The sequence below is a fragment of the Podarcis tiliguerta genome (assembly GCF_965153285.1).
Source record: "Podarcis tiliguerta genome assembly, chromosome: 14".
Classification (NCBI taxonomy): Eukaryota; Metazoa; Chordata; class Lepidosauria; order Squamata; family Lacertidae; genus Podarcis; species Podarcis tiliguerta.
The window spans coordinates 41,192,286-41,220,246 of NC_139547.1; the positions used below are offsets into that span (position 1 = coordinate 41,192,286).

Consider the following 27,961-nt stretch of genomic DNA (forward strand, 5'->3'; position numbering starts at 1 on the left):
CATGGCCAAACTTGGCCTGTTTTGGGACTACAATTCCCATCATCCCAGACCACTGGTCCTGTTAGCTAGGGATGATGGGAGCTGTAGTCCCAAAACAACTGGAGGGCCAAGTTTGGCCATGCCTGCTTTAAAAGAAGATGACACAAATTCATGGAGAGGACTAACTAGGCACAATGGCTATGATCTTCCTGTGTAGGGGGAGGCTTCTGAATATCAGTTCCTGGAAGCCACAGGGGGAGAGAGTGCTGTGGTGCTCAGGTCCTGCTTACGGGCTTCCCACAGGCATCTGGTTGGCCACTGTGAGAAGAGGATGCTGGACTAGATGGGCCACTGGCTTGATCCAGCAGGGCTCTTAGGTTCCTAATGGGTGTTACATTTGCAGTTCCCCTTCATGATCCAAGAGCTGACATGTATGCAAAGTAGACAGAAAAGGGCAGTGAAGAGCAACGTCTACTGCTAGTCATGAGTGTATGGCTCATATCGGTTTCACCACAATCTATATAGCTAAAGGAGCTTTCCCTAGTGCCCAGGAGCAACCCCTTCTCAATGTACTCCTGCAGTACTTTGCATCAAGGTCAGCTGTTCTCATGCTCTTTGCCGTTTCATAACATTCAGCTTGCTTCACAAGGGGCCTCGCTACCCAGGAAGCATTTCCCAACTTGCACGGGGCGTGTTATTTCTGCAAATGCCTTTAAAGGCCGACACCTATTTCACAACCGAATTTCAGAGAAAAAAGGCCTTTCGAGCTTAACAGAGGAAAGATTGGCAAGAACGTGGCACAGCAGTGGGACTCTTCCAGGACTGCTCAAAACACCAGGTTTGGGTGCTCAATCCATTATTTGGAGCCTGCAAATAGGAGGTCAGTTCTGGGCATCGCACAAGAAGTTGGATGTTAAAGTGGAGGAGGGTTCAGAGAAAAGCTGTGCTGATGAAAGGTCCTGAATGCAAACCCTATGAGAACGGCTGAAGGAAGTAGGGAAAAAGAGGATTACAGACAAGAGATGTTGACAGTTTTGAAGTATTTAGCAGTATCTCAAGAGAGAGGGGACAACCGTTTATCCTACTTGCCAAAGCTGGGAGGAAAAAGGCCTGGTTTAACATACTGGGATGTGTATTTTGGCTAAATAGCAGGAAGTACATGCTGACTGCAAGGAGCCTAACCAGAGGAGGCTGTGAAAATCTGGAGCTGTCAAGCAAAAGATGCTTGATTGAGCACCTGACAAGGATGCTCTTGGTGCCCTGCCTGAGGGATGGGGAGGTGGGCTAGGAGAGATACTGCACAGAGCCCAGTTTTATTCTGTGAGACTAAAGCAAGCTAGTGAAGCGCAGGAGCACAAAAACCCAAGGTGTGGAACAGAAAAGCCCTGGGTTCAATCTTCTATTATGAGCTCACCTGAAACAAAGAATCTTGAAGACTGAATAATGGCATAAGCTTTCTACATCATATCTATGAAGAGCTCTCAGCTGTCATAGTCACACAATATAAAATAATAACAATTAATAATAATAATAATAATAATAATGTTGCTGCATTATAACAGGGGCTACCAACCCTGCTTGTTCTGCTTGCCAACCACATACCCATCCATCTACACACTGGTGCAGACAGAGTAAATTGCAAACTGTGAGGGTCAAAAAGCAATGAGATGCAAAACATAGTCTACAACATGACAATTAAAGCTTAAAACAAGCACTGTGATTATAGACAAGGGCAGCAACTGGAGATTACACTATGAACCTATAATTGGTAGGCAAGCTGTTCTTTTAATATCTGTAATATAGGGATAAGGTCTGCCTTAAAAGGTTAGTTGGGAGGATGTGATGGGTTAGAGGAGCCTGTCTGATTAGCCAGAGAGATCTGGCATACTTGCTTTCTTATGCAGAAGTCCATGAACACTTCAACACACCATTTTGCTAGGATGACCACACAAAACAAACGCGAAACCCTTGCAGATAACAAAACTCTTGGGAATGCATGGGAGATTTTAGGCTTACTATGAATTATGGAGTTTGCAAGAAGTGAGAAAGAAGAAGGAAATGAGGGGCAGGTGGGGTTTGTCAACTTGGGAAGGTAACCCAACTAGGGAAAGGAAGACACTGATCCTAACCTCGGCTGCCTTGCAGCTACACTCATTCATGAGTAAGGCTTTGGGAGTAAACCCTGCTTTGCAGGACATCTTTGCGAGAAGAAAAGGCTAAGCCAAAGGGTAAACCTACACAAATCTGCAGTGGAGTCTGTAAGATTGTTGGATGGCATCTTGTACTCCTCCTTCTGGCAACTCCTGAAGCCAAGCTGGTACCAAACATCTTACTCTGCTTTCATTTGGACCACATCAACACAGCTGAGGGAGGTCTTGTCGTCTGGGCAGCCCAGGACCTCCATACACATTGCCAAAGCTTGCATCCTGGGGAGGCCAATATGCAGTTTGTCTTCAGCTCCAGAGGTGCACTCCATTGTCTCCCAAGACAGACAGATGCCAACGAGAAGAAGAACCAAGGAAGGTGACTTATCTTGCCAAGTCATTTTGTCCGTTTTTACTTAGACTAGTGCTGCCTGCTACTGGCCGGCAGCAACTCTCTAGGGTCTTTCTTCTCACCAGCTACTTGATTCTTTTTGAACTGCAGATGCCAAGGACTGTGCCTGCCACTTCCTGCATGCAGGGCAGTGGCTCTGCTATGGCGTTGTGATTCCCTACCCCACCCAGTGTTAGAAATTCAGATAGATAAGCTAGGTGCCAAATGGCTTTGTAAACCAGGGTTATAGTCTGGCCTAGTTGCCATTTTTGGGCCAGATGGCTCAAAAACACATTTTTCAATATGACTTTTTGGTTCCTGGAATTTGTTCTGATTGCGCAGATAAACTGTAACAGATAGAGTTCTACAAGATGTGTTGCTAGTATGTCAAAACAATCCAGATCCAAGGATACCCAGACATGCGCCTTCAGATGGTGGAGGTGTCAGGCGCCATCCTGGCACCCAGGCATCTTCACTTGGTCACAAGTGGCTGCCAGCCAGGTGCAAAATGGGCCTGGCGCCTGGCAAATTTCAAACACTGACCATCACCTGAAACCAGCTGGGGTCTTGCACAGGGCTTCTCTCATCTCCCTCACTTCCTTGGGCAAGCAATTCTGAATTCTTGGAAACTGCACAGTTGCCGTGGATTAAATCATGTCAGTCATGCTTACTATTATCACAGGAACCACTTGGTACATGCTTTTGGTCTGCACATGGATGCATGCAATCATACCTGTCCCAGCTGATTTGGAGAGAACCTGGCATGTAGTTTGACCAAACAATATGGTGGGCGCAGGGATGAAGAGGGAGAATTGTTTCCTAACACTCCACACCATGCATTTGCTGCTGTTAAAAGCAATTCAACATTGGGGAGGGGTGTTGGACTCAGAGATTAAGAGCCCCTTTTGTTTCTGAAAACCAAGCCAAGCCAAGAATGAAGGCTCTGGTGCCACCTAGTGATTCAAAATAAAATACAAAAGCGTCCCCCACATGACAGGTTTTCAAATTAGGGATTTGGATTTAGCTTGGCTGTTGGCGTCTCTCTCCATGTGGGTTTTTCTTTTAAGGAAAAAAACCAGCAACAACCCACACAAGCTGCTAAATGTCAGCAAGAGGAGAAAAATGAATTTTAATCAGTGTAAGAACCTTGAAATAGGCTACCGATTGCAATTTAGGCAAAGCATGCACAAAAATCGTGAGCGCCATTCATCAAAATGCTTTGTTTCACAGCATGAAGCTGCTCATTCTCAGCAGTGGGTTGTACGGTACAGGTGCATATTCCAAGTTACCTTTGTGCAAATTCTTGAATCCTTAAACACTCTGGCCAAAACTGTGCTTTGGGAAAGCTTGAAGCTTCTCACTGAAATTAGTGGTGGCAGATGAAACATTTTGCCCTCCCTAATAATCTTCCCTTACAATGTGCAACTGTATTACTACTACACCTAGATTAAAAAGAATTTATAAAGGCCCCACCCTTCAAATTACAATCTAAGAGACATGACACATAAGGGAAAAAGGCATGAGAAGGGAAGAGGAAAACAAGCCAATGAAAGAACCAAAAACTTTCCCATTACCTTAATGACACTTAAAATAGCCACTAAGCCTAAGGACATAGTCTAAGGAGGCAGCTGCCTCTAGCCAAATCAATGGGAGTAGGGCCTGCTGCCTTACCTCTCTGAAGGTCAACCATAGGTAAAGAACTTGGTTTGTGTTCAGGCTTGAATAGGGCCAACAGTGGTCTTCAAGTGGCCTGGCCAGTGCTCCATATGAACAGAGGGTGTGCCATAAAATGTCACATTTTATGTGTCTCCAAACGGCAGACTTTGTGAGGGCTCCACAGAAGAAGCAAGAAAAAGGGTTCTCTAGAAAGCACGAAAGCTGCAATCTTCATGACGCCACTTTCCCCAACTGCAGAATACTCACCCCACCTCACCCCACTTTTACAATTAATGCTGTCAAAGGAAGAGATTCAAAGCCAGAGGAGGCAGCTTGTCACATATAACCTGCAGCATGGTTTTGCTATATAGAAGTAGCAACATACGGCATTGTGTGCCAACTACAAAAGGCAGCCTCTCCCAAGGTTGGACCAGAATTCTTCCCATCAGCAGAAGCCAGCATGGCCAATGGGAGTTGTTGTCCCACATCAGCTGGAAGGCACCAGGCTGGGGAGGTCTGGTTCAAGGGTTCATTTAAGTAAAGGTAAAGGTACCCCTGCCCATACGGGCCAGTCTTGACAGACTCTAGGGTTGTGCGCCCATCTCACTCAAGAGGCCGGGGGCCAGCGCTGTCTGGAGACACTTCCGGGTCACGTGGCCAGCGTGACATCGCTGCTCTGGCGAGCCAGAGCCGCACACAGAAACGCCGTTTACCTTCCCGCTAGTAAGCGGTCCCTATTTATCTACTTGCACCCGGGACTGCTTCTGAACTGCTAGGTTGGCAGGCGCTGGGACCGAACAATGGGAGCGCACCCCGCCACGGGGATTCGAACCGCCGACCTTTCGATCGGCAAGCCCTAGGCGCTGAGGCTTTTACCCACAGCGCCACCCGCGTCCCAATAGGGTCAAGGGTTCATTTAGACAACTCTTAATTTTAGGCATGATTCTGCTTTTCTACATGGAACAATATCAAAGCTGCCTGCCTGAGAATTCATATTATGTGCTGCCTGAGCAGGCAATCTTCCTCAATACACCTTGTTTCAAATGAAAACTATTTGTGGATGGGTAATAGATGCTGCCAACTTTCCACATCTCACTAGTTCTTACCTAGAGCAGGCTCACAACAGCAGCAACAAATATAGTATTCTGGAAATTCGCCTCCAGGAACTGGAAAAGCACTTTGCAATGAACAAGAGCCAATTTTTGTGGAAAGAAGGGATGTAAAGTATGAAAATGATTTTGTTTTATATTGCCATGAAACAAAGGGTGTATGGCATGCCACAAAGGATTACAAAAGATATTAAACTTGCAAGAAAGATGGAAGATGCAGATGCAGAAAGGCATGAAAAGCAAACACCCTCTAGATGGACTGAATGAAAGGACCTGAAAGTATCTGACTACCCAGGATTGGAGCAGCTGCATTTCTCAAGCCAGAAGAACGAGTTTGCCTACTGCAGAAACTGCAAACCCTGCAAAATCATTGCTCAAAGCTCTCATCAGAGACCTATAAAACAGCTGATCCACAACCATGTTCAAAAGCCAAGAGCAGTAGAGATCCCAGTATAAAGTATTTATTTAATACTCAACAATTAACACAAATTCATCCTTTTATTTTTATTTTTACAGTAAATAAAAACGTATTATTCCCCCTCATGCATGATCACTGTATTAATCTAAGCCTTTTTAAAATTTTAAATGTGAAAAAATAAAGTGTTTCCCCCATTTCATCTTTTAATCATACCGCTAACATCTGGTGTTGTGCATTAATGGAGACAAGATGTAGAATTATATTAAGCCTAACATGTGGTTTGCAGTTACTTGTAATTTTGTTCTTTTCTTTTTTTACATAAAGTGTTAAAATGAATCAATAAATCATCCCATAAAAATAAATATTGAACAAGAAAGAACCAAGAGGTCTGCAGCTTCCCCTTCTCCAAGGATCACCCTGTTTCAAATATTTGCATGCTCTGTTTCGTCTGCCAAAATGCAGTGTTTTGGCTGGGTTGTAGCAAGATCACTGAATGGGTGCGGGGGGGGTGGGGGTGGGGAATGCTGTCTCTCGGGGAATGAAAAGTATTTCAGCCACAGTACATATACATACAGTGTTAACTGGACTCAGAGAGGGTCTACTTTGATTAAGCCTTCGGTATTCAAGTGATCCACTCGCATTAAATCACATATAGTAAGAGTGGAGCAAGACCTTAAAGATGATTTGGTCAGTTCACAGCCCACACGCTATATTCAAAATCACCCTGGGTTTCCAAATCATATCATTTTCTACAGTGGTAATTAATTTGGTATTTCTGCTTGGGGTTTTGATTTCTTTGGCTCATCTTGAAACGCTTTTGGCACCGGGTCTACCGATCATCCGCTACAGCAATTACAACTCTGCATTTTACGGGGTCCCTTGGTGACAGTTAAGCGCTTAATTTATTAGTTTACTGAAACAAAAGTGTAGTTTTTTAAAAAATGTAAAGCAACAAATGTGTGTTTCAGCTTTATTTAGTGTGACTGTGAAAAGAGGGAATACTGCTCATGGAATCACAGAGAAGGCTACATCTCAGTCCATCACCAGCCAGCGTTATCAGAGGTCCACTAATGATCACACCAAATCAGCTCTCTTGGCTACCCCATTGCATTTTTACATAAATAATATAGACCAAAACATTATGAACATCTCAGCAACCTTCTTTTAAACAGAACAGAGGAGCCCTTTGACCTGTTGAGAAACGACTGCAGGACTCGTTCTCAAAGTGTCTTTTCTTTCTTTTATCCCCCAGTGAGCACATGGTCAGATTCCAAGCTGCTCTGGAAGGTCTCAATCCAGTTCAATGGGGCTGCTGTCTTCCTGTCCATCTTCCGTGTCATCCTCCTCCCCAGCTACCATCAGGCTGTTTAAAAGATTGCCTAGGATGGAAGTACAGGACAAGGGGAAAGTATCAAGAAGCGGCCATTTTCGAATGCCCAGTGGAAGGGCAAGTTCCCACATTCTGTTTGAGAGATATGATGAAATGACAGCTGTCTCCTGCTTGTCTGCCAGGGTTGAGTAACCTGGTGACGAGACACTAGTGTTGTGTCAAACATGCAGCAGGAAACATTGGATTAGCTGACAAGTAGCTTTCTAGATTGAGGGACATGGTGCTATTTTTCTGACAAAATGCAGACTGTAAGTAGGAAAACTGCCATCAGTACACACATGCCCTAAGCCCTGTAAGCTACTGAACTTCAGATGACAATGAGTGACAAGCACCCAGCAGTCTCTTTTCATTTAGATTATCTTGTTTATCTATGGTGTTAAACTCACCTAATAGTCCTCCATAGGATGATGTTTGTTTGGGTGGGACACCAAAGAAGAGCTGTCCTATTCTGTCTAGATACTAAAAAAGCACAAGAAAGAGGGAATGTTATATTAATAATAATTTATTATTTATACCCCGCCCATCTGGCTGGGTTTCCCCAGCCACTCTGGGAAGCTCCCAACAGAATATTAAAAACGCGATAAAACATCAAACATTAAAAACTTCCCTAAACAGGGCTGCCTTCAGATGTCTTCTAAAAGTCAGATAGTTGTTTATTTCCTTGACATCTGATGGGAGGGCGTTCCACAGGGCGGGTGCCACTACCGAGAAGGCCCTCTGCCTGGTTCCCTGTAACCTCACTTTTTGCAGAGAGGAAACCACTAGAAGATCCTTGGAGCTGGACCTCAGTGTCTGAACGACAGGGGTGGAGACGCTCCTTCAGGTATATTGGGCTGAGGTCGTTTAGGGCTTTAAAGGTCAGCACCAACACTTTGAATTGTGCTCGGAAATGTACTGGGAGTCAATGTAGGTCTTTCAGGACCGGTGTTATACAGTCTCAGCAGCCACTTCCAGTCATCAGTCTAGCTGCCGCATTCTGGATTAGTTGTAGTTATTATTGTCGTTATTGCTGTCTCAATTCAGACACCACACAAAGCCATGGTTTGCATTAGCTGTAGATTAGAATCCAAACCACAGCTCGATCCTCCAAATGTACTACAATGTATTACTGTGGAAAGCTATTCTCATTTCCCCACCACTCAGCTCCATTAAGTCCATTCCTTAGTCTATGACAATTTGCTAAAGGAGAATTAATGGCCATAACTATGGTGTATCAGTTTTGACACCCTGCCAAACTATTATTAAAGATCCTTAACCATGGTCTGATGTCCGACTGAACCACAATAATTCCTGCACAGGGAAAACCAATTAATTTCTAGCAACAGAATTACACCTGGTTTGCCTCTCCCCACCCCATTCCCTCCAGTCTCACTCTCACGGATTGCATTACTACTTTTTGGGTGCAGCATTGCAGGTGCGAGGCTTAACTGCCAATCGCAAATGCATGCAGCGCAGCCATGAACTTGCCTGATGACTTCAAGGCACACTGCTATTCTCTCAGCTTCAGCACCTCTATCTGCAATCTGGGGGATAGTAATATCAGCAGAGGCAGATTTAGGGGAGCACAACTGATTCGCCCGCAATGGGCGCCACAACAATGACTTAGAACAGAAGGCAAGAGGTGGAAGACACTGAGCTTTGGCATCGCACAGGGTGCCACTGAAAGTTGAAAGTCCCAAGTCTGCCACTGATATCAGCCTACTTTACAGTATTACTGATATGTGAGGTGCTTTGAACACTTGAAAGTTCCGTGTAAGTATCACTCCCTCTTGAATTAGTCTCTACACACACTGCTTTGTAACCCTGATTTATAGGACATTGAAAGCAAGGTTGATCTGCATGCTATCCTTTAAGGTTAATAGCAATCACCATCACCATCATAAAAACCACCTGTGGCCCTACAGATATTACCTACTGGCCATGGTGGCTGGGACTAATGGGTTTACAGTGGTACCTCGGGTTACAGATGCTTCAGGTTACAGACGCTTCAGGTTACATATTCCGCTAACCCAGAAATAGTACCTCAGGTTAAGAACTTTACTTCAGGATGAGAACAGAAATTGTGTGGCGGCAGCACAGTGGCAGTGGGAGGCCCCATTAACTAAAGTGGTACCTCGGGTTAAGAACAGTTTCAGGTTAAGAACAGACCTCCAGAACGAATTAAGCTCTTAACCCAAGGTACCACTGTATTTAGAACAAGTACTTATATACTGCCTATAACAATCCATCTTAAGGCAGTGTACATGCTAAGCAGCAGCATCTGGGAATCCAAGGCTGGGCAAGGATGCGTTGAGCACTGAGCTCAGCAAATATGGAGAATAGGGCATGTTCAGTGGTGGGGCCTCGGCCCTGAATCCGTTTCCCTTGGGAGAACTGTTTAGCACCTTGCCTTGAAGCCGTCAAAAAGATGATGATTTATAAAATTCTGTAAATCTCAGGGTGGTTCATGATATTGATGACATGGTTTTATTTCGAAGTGCTTTTATGCTGTCTGATTCCCAGAGTTTATGATGCGGCTGGTTTTTTTAATAAACTAAGGCAAGTTGTTTCTGAATCCAATTTAATTGCACTGTTGCTGCTTTTTTGTGTTGTGAAGTGCTCGGGGGGGGGGGGCACATATGGGACTGAAAAGCACAGAAGCAAAATGAAAGTTTATAAAGGTGACCGTAAAGGAATTAAATTCCACCAATTTAAAAGTTAACTTACTTCATTATACATAGGATCCCTCTTCAATGAAGGTTGATACTGTTCACACAATACTGTAAATACTGTTAGTTTTCCTCTAAAAGAGAAGCAACAGAGAATGTAAAACCAGGCACAAGGGCAAAAAAACGACAGCATTGTGCTTTGCGGCTAAAACAAAACCATACCCATCAACCGCCAGCAGCAGAAACCAAATGAAATTGAGCAATGGCTGTACAAAGGGAGGTCCTCGTTCTATGGAAGGATGCTTCTGTGTATAGGTCGTAAAAACCACTAATGCACTGCTTTTGTTCTTCAAGCACAGGAATCTGAAAAAAAGGAAACAGAATTTTTGAAGTTACGAATAACATCAAAAGGTTTAGAGAGGAGCTATGTACAATATCAGTGCTAGGACAAGAAGAGCTCAATGAGCTTAACACTCTTTATTGTTTCGTGCTCAGAGCATACCTGAAAATTTGCATATTAAGCAGGTCACCTTCAGAGTAACCTCTGGCGTCACCGCTATTACTGTATTAGAGAAGGGAAATTAAGGTCGAGAGTGGAGTCTCGCATTGGTGGTAGAATGCTGTCGCTTGGAGGACAAGACTGGGTGCTTGTGGTTTAAAGTCCACCTCAGCTACATTCTCACTATTCTCTCATCTCAAGAGATACAGAGGGTAATAAAACTGACCTACCTCATGGGTTTGCCCATGAGCACAGGGTTCACAGTCCTGCTCTCTGTCCCTGCTGGGGAATGTGTTGGTGAAGCAGCAGCAAGCAGGATTGAACCTTGCACACCTGTGGGTGTCACCCAGTGATGTCAGCTGACAAGTGGGTGTGTTTCTGGGACAAGTGGGTGTGTTTCTGGGGAAATGGCTTTGTGGGCCAATTTGGAACCCTTGGTGGGCCAAGTCAAATCAAATTTTATTAAACGGTCACAGACCAGATTAATTCGTACAGCTAGTCAGCGAAACATAGCACCAGAGAAAACAAAGGACAATTTCAATACAGATTAGGCCATAACAGCAATTTAAAATTAGGCAGCTTGAGTAGAATTAAGTATTTGCCTGCATTTTGACATTGGAAAGCTCTTGTTTCCTGCGCCTAATAGCGGCTACGCAGAATTTGGCAACATTGATCGTAATTTCAGGAACCTTATCTTCTACCAAGGCTCTCATACGTTGGAGTTCTGATTCATTTTTAAGCTTTTGTAGAACTGGGGCAATAAAGGTCAGGCGTAGATCCTCGTAGTAACTACAGTTTGGTGGGCCAAGATTAGTCTGTGGCGCAGAGCTTGTATACCTTTCTGCTCCTTTATTTATTTAATGGCTCACATTTGTATCCTGCCCTTCATCTAAAGATCACAGGGCGGTTCACAACATAATAATAATAATAATAATAATAATAATAATAATAATAATAATAAGAACACCATATACAAAACAAAAGAAAACCAACAACAAACCAATAACCCACCCTTCCCTTATGGCTAAAAAAAGTTATCTGAGCAACCACACAAGCGTGTAAACAAATGAAGATCAAAACACATACTGTAACACTGCCTGAGCGACAAACATGTCCACTTCGCTGCGATAACCCCTGGATGAGGAATATTCTACCAACATGTTTGCACATCCTTCACCGTCTGTGGAGTGCAAGAAGTGATACCGAGATTCACAATAGTTTTGCTCTGGAAAAGAAGTTGAAAAAGAAAATCAGTTTGCTGTATATCTCTCTCTCTTCCTGTGTGTGTGTGTGTGAAATATGTATATAACAGTCTCAGTTTATATTGGCAAGGTGGAAGCCATTTTACTTTTTGAGAATATTGCAAGATTTGAACAAGCCAATAAAGAAAGTACATTATAGCATGCAACATGAAGGTTGGAATCCCAAGATATGAGTGAGGTTTATTATTATTTTAATTCAATATTCTGTCAAAAAATATTCCATATTTTAAAAATGTTGCAAGAAATTGATAAGACAATAATGCAGTGGTAAGTTACTTCCTTGCACATTCAGAACAATAATAAAATAAAAGGTATCTTAAGAAATAGATGCAGATTTCAGCTGTTTTTGCTGTTGATGACATTGCCCTGATGGTCTTTGACCCAGAGACAAACCTGTTGGAGGTCATCAGGGAAATTGAAGTATTTGTTAAAATAGCCAGATTGACCATCAATAAAACTAATTCAGAGCTGCTATGTTTGAACTTCCCCTCAGAATTGCAAATAAGGTTACAATTCAAAACAGGCTTTAAACTTTGCCCACATCATATTAACTACCTGGAAATTAATATCACAAAATCCTATAGTACAGAGCCAACTTTCTGTCAATGGTGAAGAGTATTAAAAAAAAAGGGGGGGGGGGAGAGAGAGAGACCTTAAAACGTGGTCCAAGACATCCGTGTAGTGGATGGAGAGGGTAGCATCAGCCAAGATTATGATACTGCCAACCGATTTTATTTTTGTTCCAAACTTTGCCTATATGTACTGATACTCTTAAGAAATGGCAAAAAATGACTGTAAACTTTGCATACGACAGCAAAAGACCCAGACTGCACTTAACAGTGTTGTATTAACAATCTCAGAGGGAAGGGGCAGGGGCCTACCAAATCTGCAAAGATACCACGATGCTGCCCACATACAAAATGCCACATACAAAATAAAAGGAAAGGCATGGGTGCAAATGGAATTTGATAAAGCTATGCAACACAGAATCCCAAGCATACATTTTAAAATCCATAATAAAATTATTCTAGAAATGAATAATTGCAAAACCCATTTGCAAAAGCAGAAAATCTGGCAGTCTTGGTTCTCCAAATTAGCCCCACCTATATCACCACTAATCCCATCCACATTGCACTTTTACTCACCTGAAGGAAACCTATTTGATGTAAAATGGAAAGGAAAGGGCTTATACAGACCAGGTAATCTCTACGAAAATGATAACATTCTTGGAGCAGAATAAATTATGGAAAGTTTGGGTGAGGTCAACAAATTTATTTCAAATCCAGAAGTTAATTCCCAAGCACCATTGAGACTTTTGGAAAAATTAGTTTTAAATGTGGTTGAGCATTCTAAAAAACATTATATACTCAATGATCTTGCTGTTGGGCAACATTCAGCCACCAAACAACTTTGGGAAACAGACTTAGGCACTGAAATTGAAGAAGCTGACTAGAACAACCAATGGGCAAAACGCCCTTTAAAATCGGTATCAACATGTGTAAAAGAAAACTCCTTTAAGTTCATTGACAAGTGGAATATGACTCTCTTAAGACATACATAGAACATCTTCACCTACATGCTGGGCAACTGGTAGAACATTCCACATTCCATGTGGAGGACATATGAACTAGTACAACCATTCTTGGAATCAGTATTTGCTGAAATAAGTAACAATCAGAAAGTATTGGGTAATGAAGGTTTGGGTCAATTAACAATGCTTAAGGAAGGGCAACTTGCTTCATTATATAACAAACTTGCTACTTTTCTTCTGGTGGCGGCACAATTACTAATAGTGCAGAATTAGAAAGGACTTGAATATCTGCGTATCACACAATGGAGATAGGGCATACATTTTATTCGGATAAAAACTTAAGAAGAAGGTATATGCCTTGAACAATATGTATGATGTGGATGATTTTATTGAAGTTTGGCAATCCTTCATAAAATACTCTGACCACGCATGTGGATTTATGGCAAAATCTTATACATTAATCTTCTGTCCCAGGGGAGGAGGGTAAAAATGGGGAGAACATCTTGTTCTGCCTATACATTGTTGAAAACTAGTAAAATTTTATTTATTTAAGAAAGTTTATTCCTTGCAGATCATAACAGGCTGGTGAAAGCAGACACTTTAAAATTATTAGCAACCACCATCAAAATAAGGACCACAAGAATGCCCTAGTTTTTAGAATTGTATGATTTTAAAATTCTAATTGATCTTGGTGGTTTTATCTGCTTAGCATCATTCTTGTGTTCATATTTTGTATACAAATTGCAATGCCTGGTGCTTTTATTTGGTCTGATAATTTTCCCTGCTTAGTTTTTTGCATTTTATACTCTGACTGCAAAGGCCAGTGACTGGTGAAAATAAAATACCTATCTCTCAATTATAAGTTAATAATTAGTTCGCTATTTTAGATTTCCTAAAATTAATAGATGAATAAATCATTTTAAAATAATTCTTCTGAATTTTTCAGGTATCATCAAGAAGGAAATTAAAAAACCTTAAAAAAGGAAAGTGATTAATTAGATTGTTCCTAGCTAAGTATGTTTTTAATCGAGCATGCCTAATGGTCTTTGTTAATGAATTAACAAATGCCACTCTCTTGTCATTCTCATGTCTTCCCTTTCTTTTTCTTATGAAATCAATAAATTTAACCATATAGGCTACATCCCAGATTCTTAAAAGGCGTTTTTCAAAGGATGTTGGGTTGACCTTTCTCGAGGTGACAATTTGGCCACTGTCAGTAAATGTATTAACTATTATGTCTTTCAGGTAGCCTAGATGAATGATTAAGAGATCAACAGATGTCTCTTAACTGGTGTTATTTTCCATTTCGCTTATTATCCAAATTTCTAATTTGAGGGCAAGCCCAAAATATAGTTTAAAAATGGGCATGATACCAGTTACATCTCCAACATTTATCTGTTGTGTTTTTATATATTCTGCTTAGTTTTCATGAAGTTAAATATCTCCTGAAGAATAATTTATAAAGGAAAAAAAAAAAAGATTCAAACGGAGTGTGAAAGGTGGGTTTTATTTCCATTTCCATGCTGTATGTGGAATATTGTCATTAACCTCACCTTCCCATCTACCTAGGAAGGGATGACTAATAGTATCTACATTTGCTGAGATTTTACATAGCTGACCTATAGTGTCTTTGATTGTTAGTTAGTTAGTTAGTGCAGTCACTCAATGAGTTATGCTTAGCACTTATGGAGGTCACTACCTAACTTATTTGTAGAGACTAAAAATAATGGGAGGCGAGAGTTGCCAGTATCAGCAACTCTGTGTTAATACATTTTTCAACATATTTGCAATCTCAAAGTAGACCATAGTCCTCTAATATTTTTAAATTCCCTAATACTTGTTTATCTGTCAGTTTCTCATTACAATAAACTGCAGTGTAAGGTGATGAGCCAGGTCTTGATCTATTTTTATAAGTATAGGAAATTTTAAATAGAGCGCTAAAGCACGGATTAGATTGGATTTGAGCCAGATCTTCTCTAGTACATGTAGAAAGGTGTTTAACAGGTGTGGAAAATCTTTGTGCCGCCAGCCTGGTAGCTTTATCTAAAGTAAACCATGAGGTTAAGTGGTGCCACACAGCTCTGTAATCTTTCACAAAACACAGTAAGGTGCTACCCTATTTTCATTTAATTGGCATAATGTTCTACTTTGTTTTTAAAGTTTCTAGTCCATATGAATGCACAGAAAGCCTGAGAGTCATTTCGGAGGGTTATCAGAGGTCTAACAGGTCAAACAGTGGCTGATAAAATTTTGTTAGCGACAAACTATGAACCGAGTAAAAAAGAATTATGAATTTCCTTGAAATGCAGCTTGAATTTGTGCGGAGGGTGGAGACAGCAGCATAGAATATGAACAAACTTTGGTGAAGGGCTGCAGCTCAACGAAAGGACATCTGCTTTGTATGCAGAAGGTCCCAGGATCCATCCCTGGCAGTTTAAGGGAGGGCTGGGAATGTCCCCTGCCTGAAATCCAGGACAACTGCTGCTAGTCAGTGTAGACAATACTGAGCTAGCTGGATCAATGGCCTGACTCAGTATATAAGGCAGCCTCCTACGTTCCTAAAGCTGAATATTCTTTTAAAAAGAATATATGCTGTATTTTATAACATATGTACTACAATGTAGTAAGACACTGAAATACATTCATGTTAAAAGAAGTCTATTGAGCAGGTGTCAATACTGTATGGATATGAGGGATCGGAGGCCTAAAAAAATCTAGAGACATGCTGCCAAGTTCCTAATTTATCTCTGTTGTGTTCATCCCAGATTTAAAAATAAAGCAGACACTGAACACACACTAATCCAAGTTGCCATAATCTCAAGCAATCGGGCCAGACCAGGTTTAGTATTTTACAAGCCAAGATCTTTCACTCCAGTTTGATAGGTTTCAAGGCTGAGCATTAAAACAAGACATTTAAAAGATGCAAGCTATGCTCTTGAGAGAGCTATTTTAAGTATTCCAACCAGTCTGCATGTGCCAGTTGGGACATATAGACCCACCCTCAATTCGATAGCCCAGATCACTTTGGAGATCCCTCTCAGTTTCAGAAGTGATTGGAAGTGCAGTATGGGAGCTGCTCTTCAAAATCCCCTTTAGGGCATAGAACTCTTTTTAGATCTAGGCCACAGTGGCCTGGTACACTAGTTACAGTAAATCACAGTTCATGAACTTGCCTTTCCTGTTTGTCTCATTAGAGCACAGCAGAAGCAAACCACAATCCCTGGTCTCACATTATGTCCAAACCAGGTACTGTGGTCTGTTTCGCCCACTACAGATTGTGGTGCATTGGGAGCAAAACAAATGATTGCCCTGAGCTTGTATGTAACGCTAAGCCATGGATCATGGTTTGTTTCTTCCTGGCATGAGCAGGGAGGAATAAATTGACTGGGTTCAGCATATTCATGGTAGAACATTACATGCAAACAAAGCCAGTATCTGGATCTTTTGAAGAGCAAGCAGCCAACCAACTTAATGGCCACTTACATTAACTGTTCCTACCTTTCCACAGCGTGATGGCTAGCAACTGGTGTAATTTGGGATGCCCAAGTTTTCCTGATCCGCCACTAGACCATTTCAGCGCCCTGGAAACGAAGGCCACTCTTTCAGGTGAATTTGGATCCATCAGGCTGAAGACTTTGGCCAGGTTCTCTAGAAGCAACCACAACAAGCAACACTTAGCTGAACATTCTTTTAACGGCAACTGCATCCTTTTTGTTTAAACACAAAGGTCGTGTAAAATTACCAGAATAGACTCAGTTAAAACGTCTTTAAAGCGTGAGTTTCTTTAGATAGAAATCAGCAAGGAACACCTAATTGACCTCTCCGCTGCAGTGCAAGGAGCCACACCCTTTCCTAATACGTGATGGCATGTCAGGGGGCAAGTTCCCTTGTTGAATAGCTTAACACAGACGTTCTGAATCTACCATAATTTCAGGCAGGTGAAGAGAAGTCTATCTTCCATCAGAGGATGCTGTCAAGGACCAAAGCCTGAAGATGGAGTTGGGTTGCAGGACACCAGGTAAGTTGCCAGGTTGGCAAGCTACAAAACTCTTTCTCTCCCGGCCTTCATTCTGTCCACAAACCCCTGGATCAGTGGTCAACGTGGAAAAGACTCTCCAAAGGATTTCCAGACGGGCAGCTTGTGTGAAGAGCTATATCAACTGCATGCTTACCGAATCAGGCAGTCTGATAAGTAAAGGGCAAAAAGGTCGACCCGCAAGCAGTGAGCGCATCGCCAAGCAGACTGGAGAAGTGGCTGTCCATCAAAACGGCAGAGAGGTCAATTATTGTGCAGACATTACAGGTTGTGCCTGTGTTGGGGAGAGGATAGTGCCAAAGATCACGCTCCACCTACAAACAACTCTAGTTTACTCAGAACCATGGTCAGTTCATTATAATAGTTTATTTTTCAGTAACTTGGCATCAGTCGACGATAGGTCTAGCAGAGGCTTCTAGCCATGGTAGCTCATGTTTGGTGTTCAGAAGCAGCATCTCTCAGGTAAGTAAGGCAAAACAACAAAAAGCAAAGGATAGCTATCACCTTCACACACAGTGTGTAAGTTGTCAGAGCCACCTGGCTGGCTACTGATGGAAATAGTGATGGACTAGATCAGAACTGTTCTGGTCCAGGAAGACAATTCTTAAGTTCTCCCAACTCAGGGTGACAGAGGACCAAAACAAAAAAAAGGAATCAAAGCACTTGACGCTACTGCTTACACCTCAGAACTCTAGGTGCCCAACTATGAAACAAAAACCAAAGAAGCTCTTACCTAATAGCTCATCTGTAACTTTTGCATCCGATTTCTCTAGTGTCTCTAGAACTAGCATGGACAAATCAGCAGCGCTGTTTTGCTAGAAGATACAGAAGAAACAATACTGAATAGATTGAAGTAAACCATCAACATTAAGAGGGCGGGGGGGGGGTGTATATGTCACAAATTATATATAAAAAAAACCCCACTTGGATTGTGTCATTAATGTTGCTTGGACTAATTTCCCCGAGACTTCTGAACAGTTTTATTCAAACCAGCACAAATATGCTGGTGAAAGCTGCTATCTTTATATTCTATTTGTAGAGAGCTTTTGCAATAGTCTAAGAAACAATTATTTAGGGTGTGCTTATGTCTTACATAGGCTGCTGCTACCACTCATTCAACAATGCAACCATGAAGCCAGGCAGCTCCCCATTTTTCTAAACTTAAAAGGTTTCTCTCTAAGGCAGTAGGAGAAGTGGAAGAGCTGAGGCTGTGCACACTGCTGCATCAGATACTCTCTTCCAGCCTTCAAAGATTGGGGGGGGGGGGGAGAAAGGAAAGAGGGGCAATCTGAGCAGTTGTTCCAGAGTTGCCCTGTGCTATATATTAAAATACTTATTGTTTGGGCAATAATGATCCTCTCTCTTTCCTAACTTCAAAGGGCCGCTAAGAGAGAGACATAAGCACAGCAGATGCATTTGCCACCTCAGTGCTTTCCCATAGTAACTGCTCATGCACCAGGTAAGCGCATAAGTAGCAGATTGTTAGGCTGCTTTAAAACTGCTGAAGTTGGCCACAACCCAGCATTTATCAGGGCATTCCCACCGCTATCTTTCAGTGTTCAATATTTATTACATTTACACCATTTTGAATGGGTCTTACTTGATTGTGACTGAAGAACAAGAGGGCCCCCGAGTACATGAGTTCTCTAGCTTCCACATGTTTGCCTTGTGACATGTACCTGCACATGGGGGAAAAAAGAGAGAAAGGTATTCAGAATACAGCAGAAAGAGGCAAGCTAGCATATGTTTGAAAATGCTTTGTACCGAAAGGAGTTTTATCTTTTAAATCATGAGATGCCGCAGACTGCAGGAACAAACAAAAACTCATGGAAGGTGTTCACGAGAAATGTATTTTGAATTGCCCCTCAATCTTAGGGGGCCAATTTACACAGGTGCCCACCTAATGAGAGAATGTATGCATATGAGCATTCCTTGGTCTCAAAGAAGAAAGCAAACTCCCACCCCACTCAACCCTCCAAAAAACCAGACTGCTGCACAGTGTTCTTGGCATCCCACTGCGAATCCATATATTCCTGGCGAGGAGAGATGCTCCTCCTGCCCACCAGCCGAGAAGACAAGAAAACCGACAGAGAGAAGACTGCGAAAATCGAAACAAAAAGCCAAACAACACCTAGTATGTAAATGAAGATTCACCACATGAATAAGACAGCATTATTTAAGAACTATTTTCCCACTGAGCTGACACCCAGCTGTCTTTGGCAGCAGCACCAAGCCTTAAAAAGAAATATCTCATTTATTTTCTCTCCACAGTGCAGAAAGCCCCCTCCAGCCATGGCTTGTCAGTATTAGCCTCCGAGGAAATAGAACCTGCTCTCTTCTTCTGCAGGTCAATGTCTGCAGGAGGATGGAGGCGGCTATCTCTAATCCTGACCGAGTGGCACCCACAATCCCCTGTAGCCTTTTCCTTGCACTTTCAAAACCCACCACTCCCTGCCATTGATTCCAGCTTTCCTGAATTTGCCAAGGCCCTGCTGATTTCTAGACACCAGTGTTATGTGCACTGCATTTACAATGAAGGGGTCCTTCAGGCTGCTGCTTTCCCATCTAAAATCCCCAAGCAGGGTGTGGCATATGGCAAAGCAGCAGTTAACAGCAGCTGAAACAGACAGCCTCGGTAAATTTGGACGGGCAGTAAAAGTGTGACCAGATGGCAACGTGGGTTTGATACTTGCATGCCAAACCAGAATCTCAGGAAGATGGCATAGCAGGCAACCTCAAAATGCAGACACTTTTTTTGGGGGGGGGGGGCACATGTTCACTGTGTAGTAGCCCTTGTCATATGGGCTGCATGACCAAACAGATCCTATGCTCACTAACACCCGCATCATGGGCGGGATGGAAATAGCAAATGATTAGCACCACACAGAGCAGCTGAAGCATGCAGACTGCAGGTGTTTACAGTGCACACATCTGTCTATCTTCGAAATTGCTGCACCCTAGGAAAGCTTCAGTACCAATGCTCCCGCCCTCAAAGATCAAAATCATATACCATATTAGCTCAAGCTATTCCATACATTCTAGGAAGTACCTTATTTCAGAACCTTTTCATTCAGTGTAGAGATTCACCCCAACTCCTTATAGCCTGCAAAATCGTTACCTAATGCCTAAAGAAAGACAGTTTCCTTCCAAAAGCCACCATCTTCTTCCAGCAAACAATTCTGCTTTGCTGATTATATGAGATTCCCCATTTCAAAGCGCTTCTCAACTGCCCCCATTCAAAGTGATTTTGCCCCTTTCTACATACTAGGATAAGGCAGAGGTACAGAAAAGGGTTTTTTGCTCATGGGAACTTTAGGATTCATGGTCACTATTTCAAAGTATCTGTGAGAAACCAAACAAGCATAGCTCTATATGAAACAACTGCTTCCAAGCCCAAGAACATAATGAAGCTTCCATAGAAAAGGGCAGTTTCCCAGATGAAGCACATAGTTTGCTAGAGGGCAGACAAAAAGTTATGGGTATTTTCGGTGTAAAAAAGGGAGTTTTGGCAACCCCAAACATTCTCCAAAATATCCTGGGGTTGTGTTTGTGTTTTGCACTTTTTCTTACTGCCATTCTCTGCAATTGCTCAGCCACACTGTTGTTTTTTAAAGCCATTTTAAAACCACATTCTTCCTGCTGATCTCTGAACTAGCCAATTAAGGAACATGCAATCAGAATTATAACATCAGGGCACCATATAGCCAATCCTGAGATCACAAAGACAAATCAGAGAGGGTGATATTTACTCTGTTTTGCAGCCCCTCATTTATTGCCAAGATTAGGGATACAATTCACAAGGGGTAAATTGATTTGCAGTTCTACTCTAGTTTTGGTTCAGTCCGAATCAGATACAGTTCTCCTGAGTGCATCAAATTTTCTCTTTCTTTTTTTCTTTTGCAAAAACATAGGTTTCTAAATGGTACAGCTATATGTGAAAATAAGCCAGGAAACGGGCAATACTTAATGAAATCACAAAACCAGAAAAAGGCTCCTTGATTCCTTCCATAATTATCCGACAGTATTATGCAAAAATGGAAACAGATTTGTTTAATATGCTTACCTTGCAGAGGTCACCAAATCCCATTTTTCTTGGCACCGAATTTGTGCAGTGCCCAGTATCACAGCTCTGATCATGGTTTAATCATAACCTTGACTGTTTTACTAAGAGTCCAGACCATTATTTTCCACTGCTCTGGAGTATCGGCATAACTAAGAACATCAAGCTGATGTTATGCTCCAATTAATAGCTCCCAGACTTTTTGTTTCATCAGTTATGTTTACAGAAATGACACAAGGTAAAACAAATGGATGAACTATAGAAGGAAAAGCCTGCACCTCTCAGGTTTTCTGGAATTATAAATAATATAGCAGAACTGTAATTAACTTTGCAACCATGCAGTTTGGAGAAGATACCATCCACAAGTTTGCTATGCAGCACCTGAAAGCACCCCAGACCACAGTGGTACAAAGAGGGCAGGTGCTGCCCAAATCATCACAAGTACCACATCAACATATTTCCAAACTTGTCACAATGAGATCTACTTTTTATCAATTTATCAAAGGCACAAACTCAAGGACATCCTTGAGACCTAACGTTCAGATGTTTATAATCTAACAAATCCAACAGCTTAGGTAAATATGCAGTGATAGGGGTGAGGAGGTACAGAAAACAAAACAAAAAACAATTTCAAACTTTTGACAGTTCACAGATGATTCTATGACGTCCTTACAATATGTACAATTGCCATTTCCTCTACAGTAGTTTTCACTAGCGTTTGAACAATTTAAAAAGATACCCTTATACAACATCTGGGACATGAGCTTCTTTTGTGATCTTTCAAGCACTCTTGAGCCTTGCCCCACACTGCTGGCTTTCAACAGAATTCAAACTGTGCACTCAATGCCATCTAAAGCATCCTAAAACCTGCCACTTCAGGCCAGTTCACAAAGGACATTTCAAAGGTTTCTTGTATTTGCTTGTCTATAAATAGAATTTAAAAGTGAACTAAGTACTTTTAACAAGCTCATTCAACTGCCTTGATCCAAATAAAAAGACTTGTGTGCCAAATAAATTTTGGCGTGTGTCTCTCAATCTTGATCAGAAGATGGAAGGCTATGCCTAGCAACACTTGTCTATGCTCTGGTTAGAAGACATTTAGGCTACCTTTGAATACAGTTTGGAAACTACAGGTAATGCAGAATTCAGCAGTCAGATTGCTGTCTGAGACCCAAAGGTCTGAGAATATTACACAGAAACTGGCCCAAATGCAGTAGCTACCAATTAATTTCCATGCTCAATTCAAACTACTGAGGACCCCAATACCAGAAAGACCACCTTTCCCCACATGAACCAACGCTGACCCCTATAGCCTTCATCAGAGAAGACCTTTACTCAGGCCTTTAGTTGTTAAGTTAGCCTCTAGTGTGGTGTCATCTTGTGCATGTGGGGAGGAGCAGGACTTGTCGTCATTCTAATGTGGGGTGAACATTTTAGGAATGTTGTATTGTACATTGGTTTCAATATTCTTGGCTTTTAATTGACTGTATTTAACTCTCTTATTTTATCTCATTAAATCACTTTATACTTTTTTTTGTACAAAGCAGCTAACAAACAACTTTAAATGTTATTGCAACTTGTTTGCTGAAATTCTCTTTACACCCAGGCTTCAGCATTCATTTTTTATAAAAATCATGTTATATATCCCCATATTTCCACAAGCTGCTCTCAGTGACAAATGATGTATCAACCTTTAAAGGAATCCAACCTCATTTTATTTTCCATTTCAAATGAGCGGTTCAGTTGACTTGAATGTACTGCAGCATGGACCTACGCTTCAGAAATGACTTGATCAAGTGTCCCAATTTCTCAAACCTGCAAAAAGCTTTGTATTTGCAGGGTAAGAGAAATGGGCCTGAGGAAGAAAAAGACAAAAGCCGAGACATGCAATTATCAACCCTAACCTGAGAGAAGTAAAAACTTAAAGGTAAAGGTAAAGGTACCCCTGCCCGTACGGGCCAGTCTTGACAGACTCTAGGGTTGTGCGCCCATCTCACTCAAGAGGCCGGGGGCCAGCGCTGTCCGGAGACACTTCCGGGTCACGTGGCCAGCGTGACATCGCTGCTCTGGCGAGCCAGAGCCGCACACGGAACGCCGTTTACCTTCCCGCTAGTAAGCGGTCCCTATTTATCTACTTGCCCCCGGAGGTGCTTTCGAACTGCTAGGTTGGCAGGCGCTGGGACCGAGCAACGGGAGCGCACCCCGCCGCGGGGATTCGAACCGCCAACCTTTCGATCGGCAAGCCCTAGGCGCTGAGGCTTTTACTCGCAGCGCCACCCACGTCCCTTACACCATAATAAAATAAAAAAGGTAAAGGACCCCTGACAGTTAAGTCCAGTCGCAGACGACTCTGGGGTTGCGGCGCTCATCTCGCTTTACTGGCCGAGGGAGCCGACATTTGTCCACAGACAGTTTTTCCGGGTCATGTGGCCAGCATGACTAAGCCGCTTTCTTGGGTAAAACCAGAGCAGCACACAGAAATGCCGTTTACCTTCCTGCCAGAGCGGTACTTATTTATCTACTTGCACTTTGACATGCTTTCAAACTGCTAGGCTGGCAGGAGCTGGGACTGAGCAATAGGAGCTCACCCTGTCACAGAGATTTGAACCACCTACCTTCCAATTGGCAAGCCCTAGGCTCAGTGGTTTAGACCACAGCGCCACCCACTTAAATATTAAAATACTGTAGTTAATATTTAAGGTTCTACACCAGTCCAATGTTTTTGCTACAACGGAGTAGCACAACCAACCTCTCCAGAAGCTGTAACCTCAGAGAAAGGAACTAGCAGATAGTACAAACCCCTGTTCAACCATGATGTTCACTAGGCAGCCTTGGGCCAGCTACTCTGAGAGCCAGTGTGGTGTGGTGGTTAAGAGCGGTAGTCACGTAATCTGGGGAACCGGGTTCGTGTCTCCGCTCCTCCACATGCAGCTGCTGGGTGACCTTGGGCCAGTCACACTTCTTTGAAGTCTCTCAGCCCCACTCACCTCACAGAGTGTTTGTTGTGGGGGAGGAAGGGAAAGGAGATTGTTAGCCGCTTTGAGACTCCTGATGGGGAGTGAATGGCGGGATATCAAATCCAAACTCTTCTTCTTCTACTCTCTCAATCAAACCTCTCATGGGTTGTTTGTGGGGATTTAACTCAGGGATAGACAATGTGGGGTGCTCCAGACGTTCTGGACTATACAACTCCCACGGATAATGCTCACAACTGGCTTTTTGCAGACAAGTAAGATAATTTCTGCAATAGCTGGTGATTTGTGATTGTATTGGAAGCATAAATGCCCATGTTCCCAATATGCCTTGAATATATTTCCAAGTGCCATAGAAATCTTTTCCTAATGCAAGTTATGCCTTATATTCAAATACTTCAATTTCTCTGATCTATACTGTATAAGGATTTGTATCAAATGGGTAAGGAAATGAGACAAGAGGAAGGTAAAGAGGGAAACTGAGGTGCAATTATCAACTCCAACCTGAAAGCACAAAATACCAACTCAGTTAGCCAGAGTCAATGAGAGCTTTGCCATTTTTCTACCCATCAATGCATTTACCATTGCCTCAAACTACTGCAATTACAACCAGACCTCTGGGGAAATATTTGATGTATGACAGTGCTTGACTCAGCTCACACATTAAAATATTTTCCCTCTTCTAGCTGCAAGACTCAAGGCAGCAATAACAATTTCCACTACGGCCACAAATTGAATCCCTTCTCCCACTCCTGATAAAGAACAAGGTTTCTTCTACTCTATACCGCTTGTCTGAAGTAATGGAACTTGGATGTAAATGCTTCCATCTTAACCTGTTTTACACCCTGACCTCAAATGCATTTGCTTATAATCCCAAATATCCTCTCCATTATCCCAGTACTTCAGGTTGACTGGGATACTGGCTGCACGTTAAAGATAACTAATCAAAAGATTATACTTACTCATTAACACTTTAGCTCTCCTGTCATACACACTACAATGAATTTGTTCCAAGACTTTCTGTACAGGTAAAAGGATTTCTCCTGTACAGAATGCCTTATTTTAACTGTGCATCTTTACTTGCTGGCTTTGTTTAAATATGTTGCCATCTGCTGCAAGTTCTAAAGGTGAAGAGGTTAAGTAGTTCAACCATAGCTGTCAACTTTTCCCTTTTCTTGCGAGGAATCCTATTCAGAATAAGGGAATTTCCCTTTAAAAATGGGAAACGTTGACAGCTATGAGTTCAATTGAAAAGGAAAAAACCTATAATTATGCTTATAATGAGAACCAAGTGTCGTGAAAAACCAATACCATTTATTTCCAACCAATACCAAGTGACTTACTCCTCTTCACCCTGCATTGCTAGTCTTTTCCACCTGGTCTGGGAGGTTGCGGTCCTGACTGACTCCAGCTACCAAAGCTGAGGTTGCTGAACAGATTCCTGGGTTGTGGTATTGTTTAGGGGGTTTTATTGCTGTTATTGATAATAATTTTTGTATCTTTCTTCTTAGATCTTATAATGATTTATGTGGAAAGTCTTCAATTACGGTTGTGTATTTTTCAATGTATTTTATTTATCTGTTGTGGTTTATGTATCCTTTTGTTATGTTTGTAATTTTTAAAATCTTTTCATGTTGGTAAGCTGCCTTGACTATGGTTTTAACTATGGAAAGGAGGCATACAATTAAATGATGAAGATGATGATGAAGTAGGTATACAAAGTAAGTAAACTTTGAAGGCTCCCAGAGTAACAGTTACATTGTGTCATAGATTTTGACAAGCTGAAGCCTGCTTGGTCAGATACATCTGATGAAGCAAGATCCAGCCTACAATAGCTTATGAAACAAGGCATTTCTGAATCTTAAAATAAACATAGCTTTCCCTTCTCAAATATCACTAACTTGCTGGATATAAAAGGTGGTTGCAAAATAACCAATGCCTTGCTAGATCAAAGAAGTCTATCTAGTTCAGCAATGTGTGAGCAGCACACTTTGTGCTCTCCCCACATAGTTCTCAGTGGTCGACTGCTTCTGAAAAATGGAAGCTCTATTTAGCAGTCAAGATTAGTGACTGAGAGCAACTACTTCCTATGAATTTGTTTAAGCCTTGTCAGAGCTACCCAAGTTGGTGGCTGTCCCAAAATTCTGTGGAATAGATTCTACTCATTAAGTGATGAATGAAGCAGCAATAGTTCCTTAATAACCTACCGCTAATTAAAATCACTGGCTGACAGTGAGTGTTGTACTAAGCAAGATTAAAGAGAAGTAGCTACATCACTTTGCTACAACAGAAGAAAATGCTAGAAAGACTGCTATTTCCAGTTACTGGTACTGCAAATGCTTACTGCACTTACCAGGTCTACATTTCAGCTTTGAACAGAAATGTCACGCAATGTATAACTCTTGCATTCCATGGTCTTTTCAACCCATTGTTTACTGTCCTTGCCGCCTCACCCCCGAAAGCATGCCAAAATATATCTGCCAACTAAGGATAACCATGCATCTGACAAAGTGGGCACCAACTTACACATGAAAGCATTGGCACAATAAACCTATTAATCACTCTCTCACTGAATATATTACACAGGACAATTTTTAATGCATTGAACAGCACTTCTGACCAGTTTGCACCGGATCTTGGAAGGCTGCAATTAAAGCACTACAGCCATATTTCCATTGCAGTAATTTAACACATATATTAAAACTCATAAAGCAAGGTGAGCTGGCTTCCGCCCTTTTCAGCTGCTCTGACGTGAACCACATTGCATCAGGGCAGCAGAGGGTGGACAGCAAAGCTGTTTGCTTTAAGCCTTTAACATCTCTGTTTCATAAGTATGTGTATTTGTTTTGTGGATCTCTGCTTGCGTGCACGAGACAGTGAGAGCAGTTCAATAGTGGAACGTTCTCCCTAGAGAGATCGTGGACTCTCCTTCCTTGGAGGCTTTTAAGCAGAGGTTGGATGGCCATCTGTCATGGATGCTTTAGCTGTGATTCCTGCATTGCAGGGGGCTGGACTAGATGGACTCTGGGGACCCCTTCCAACTCTACAATTCTCTGTTTCTATGGTGTGTGTGTTTCTGTATATAGCAAGCTTTAACATCTGTTTTGTAAGTACTGTATGTATATATGCGGGGTTTTTTTTGTGTGTGTATATATATAGGAGCATCCATCCATTTACCTACCTACCGGCACGTATACACATACAGACGACTCTAAATGCCTCACTCATTAACTCTGCCCCCCTTACTCTCCCTCCATCTCTCTTCTGATCCGGAGTTTCGCATAGATGGGGAGACACACCGAGAGCCCCCTCCTCCCTCCCGCGAACCCCGCCCCTTTTCTCGACCAATAGAGCTTCGGCGAATCGAGAAAGGCAAGAGGCTCAGCCAATCGTATTGGGGAAAGGGCGGGGGCGTGCGCGCGGAGGACTACTGGTGCGCAATTAGAAGCGTCTGGAAAGAGGCGGGGCGAAGCGAAGAGTATATTCACGGCGGCGCGAGAGGGGGGAGGGGGGCTATGTGTGAAACGAAGCGCGAGCGGCGCCCCGGCGTACCTGAAGAACAGCGTCCGGTACATCTGGTGTGCCTCGTAATAGTCCCCTTTCTCCACGCTGGCGCGGAGTTTGCCCTCGACGCGTTGGACGCCGCCCCGGTTCCGGCCGCTGACGGCGCTGCCGCCCTTCAAGGCCTCTTGCTCCGCCGCCATGACTGCGGGGCGGGGAGAAACGCCACACAAGACGGCCGGAGTTGCCTCACGCAGCGTGGCGCATGCGCGGCGGCCTTGCCGGCTTCCGTCGGCTCCGCCTAGTCAACAATGGGGAGGGTGGCGGCCGCCGAGGGACATGCGCGCGCAAACGAGCCCCGCCCC

General features: G+C 42.6%; 1 protein-coding gene and 1 long non-coding RNA gene across 3 annotated transcripts; one reads left to right on the plus strand and one right to left on the minus strand.

Annotated features, from left to right (window-relative positions):
- The first annotated feature begins 73 nt into the window (after positions 1-73).
- Positions 74-6,204, plus strand: LOC310664577. Its single transcript, XR_014504967.1, has 2 exons — positions 74-4,689; positions 5,073-6,204. It is a non-coding gene; the product is annotated as an uncharacterized lncRNA (long non-coding RNA).
- On the minus strand, positions 5,725-27,904 carry GET4 (guided entry of tail-anchored proteins factor 4). 2 transcript variants are annotated; one of them, XM_083413737.1, is made up of 9 exons: positions 27,648-27,904; positions 18,664-18,742; positions 17,797-17,878; positions 16,526-16,675; positions 11,321-11,459; positions 9,958-10,098; positions 9,794-9,869; positions 7,474-7,546; positions 5,725-7,076 (listed from the first exon to the last, which is right to left on the minus strand). In XM_083413737.1, exons 1-9 carry the CDS (start codon positions 27,797-27,799, stop codon positions 6,988-6,990), a joined length of 981 nt encoding a protein of 326 aa, XP_083269863.1. In that variant the 5' UTR covers positions 27,800-27,904; the 3' UTR covers positions 5,725-6,987. The 2 variants fall into 2 exon arrangements, with proteins under 2 accessions (XP_083269863.1, XP_083269864.1); XM_083413738.1 differs by lacking the exon at positions 27,648-27,904 and adding an exon at positions 27,277-27,311.
- Positions 27,905-27,961: the final 57 nt, after the last annotated feature.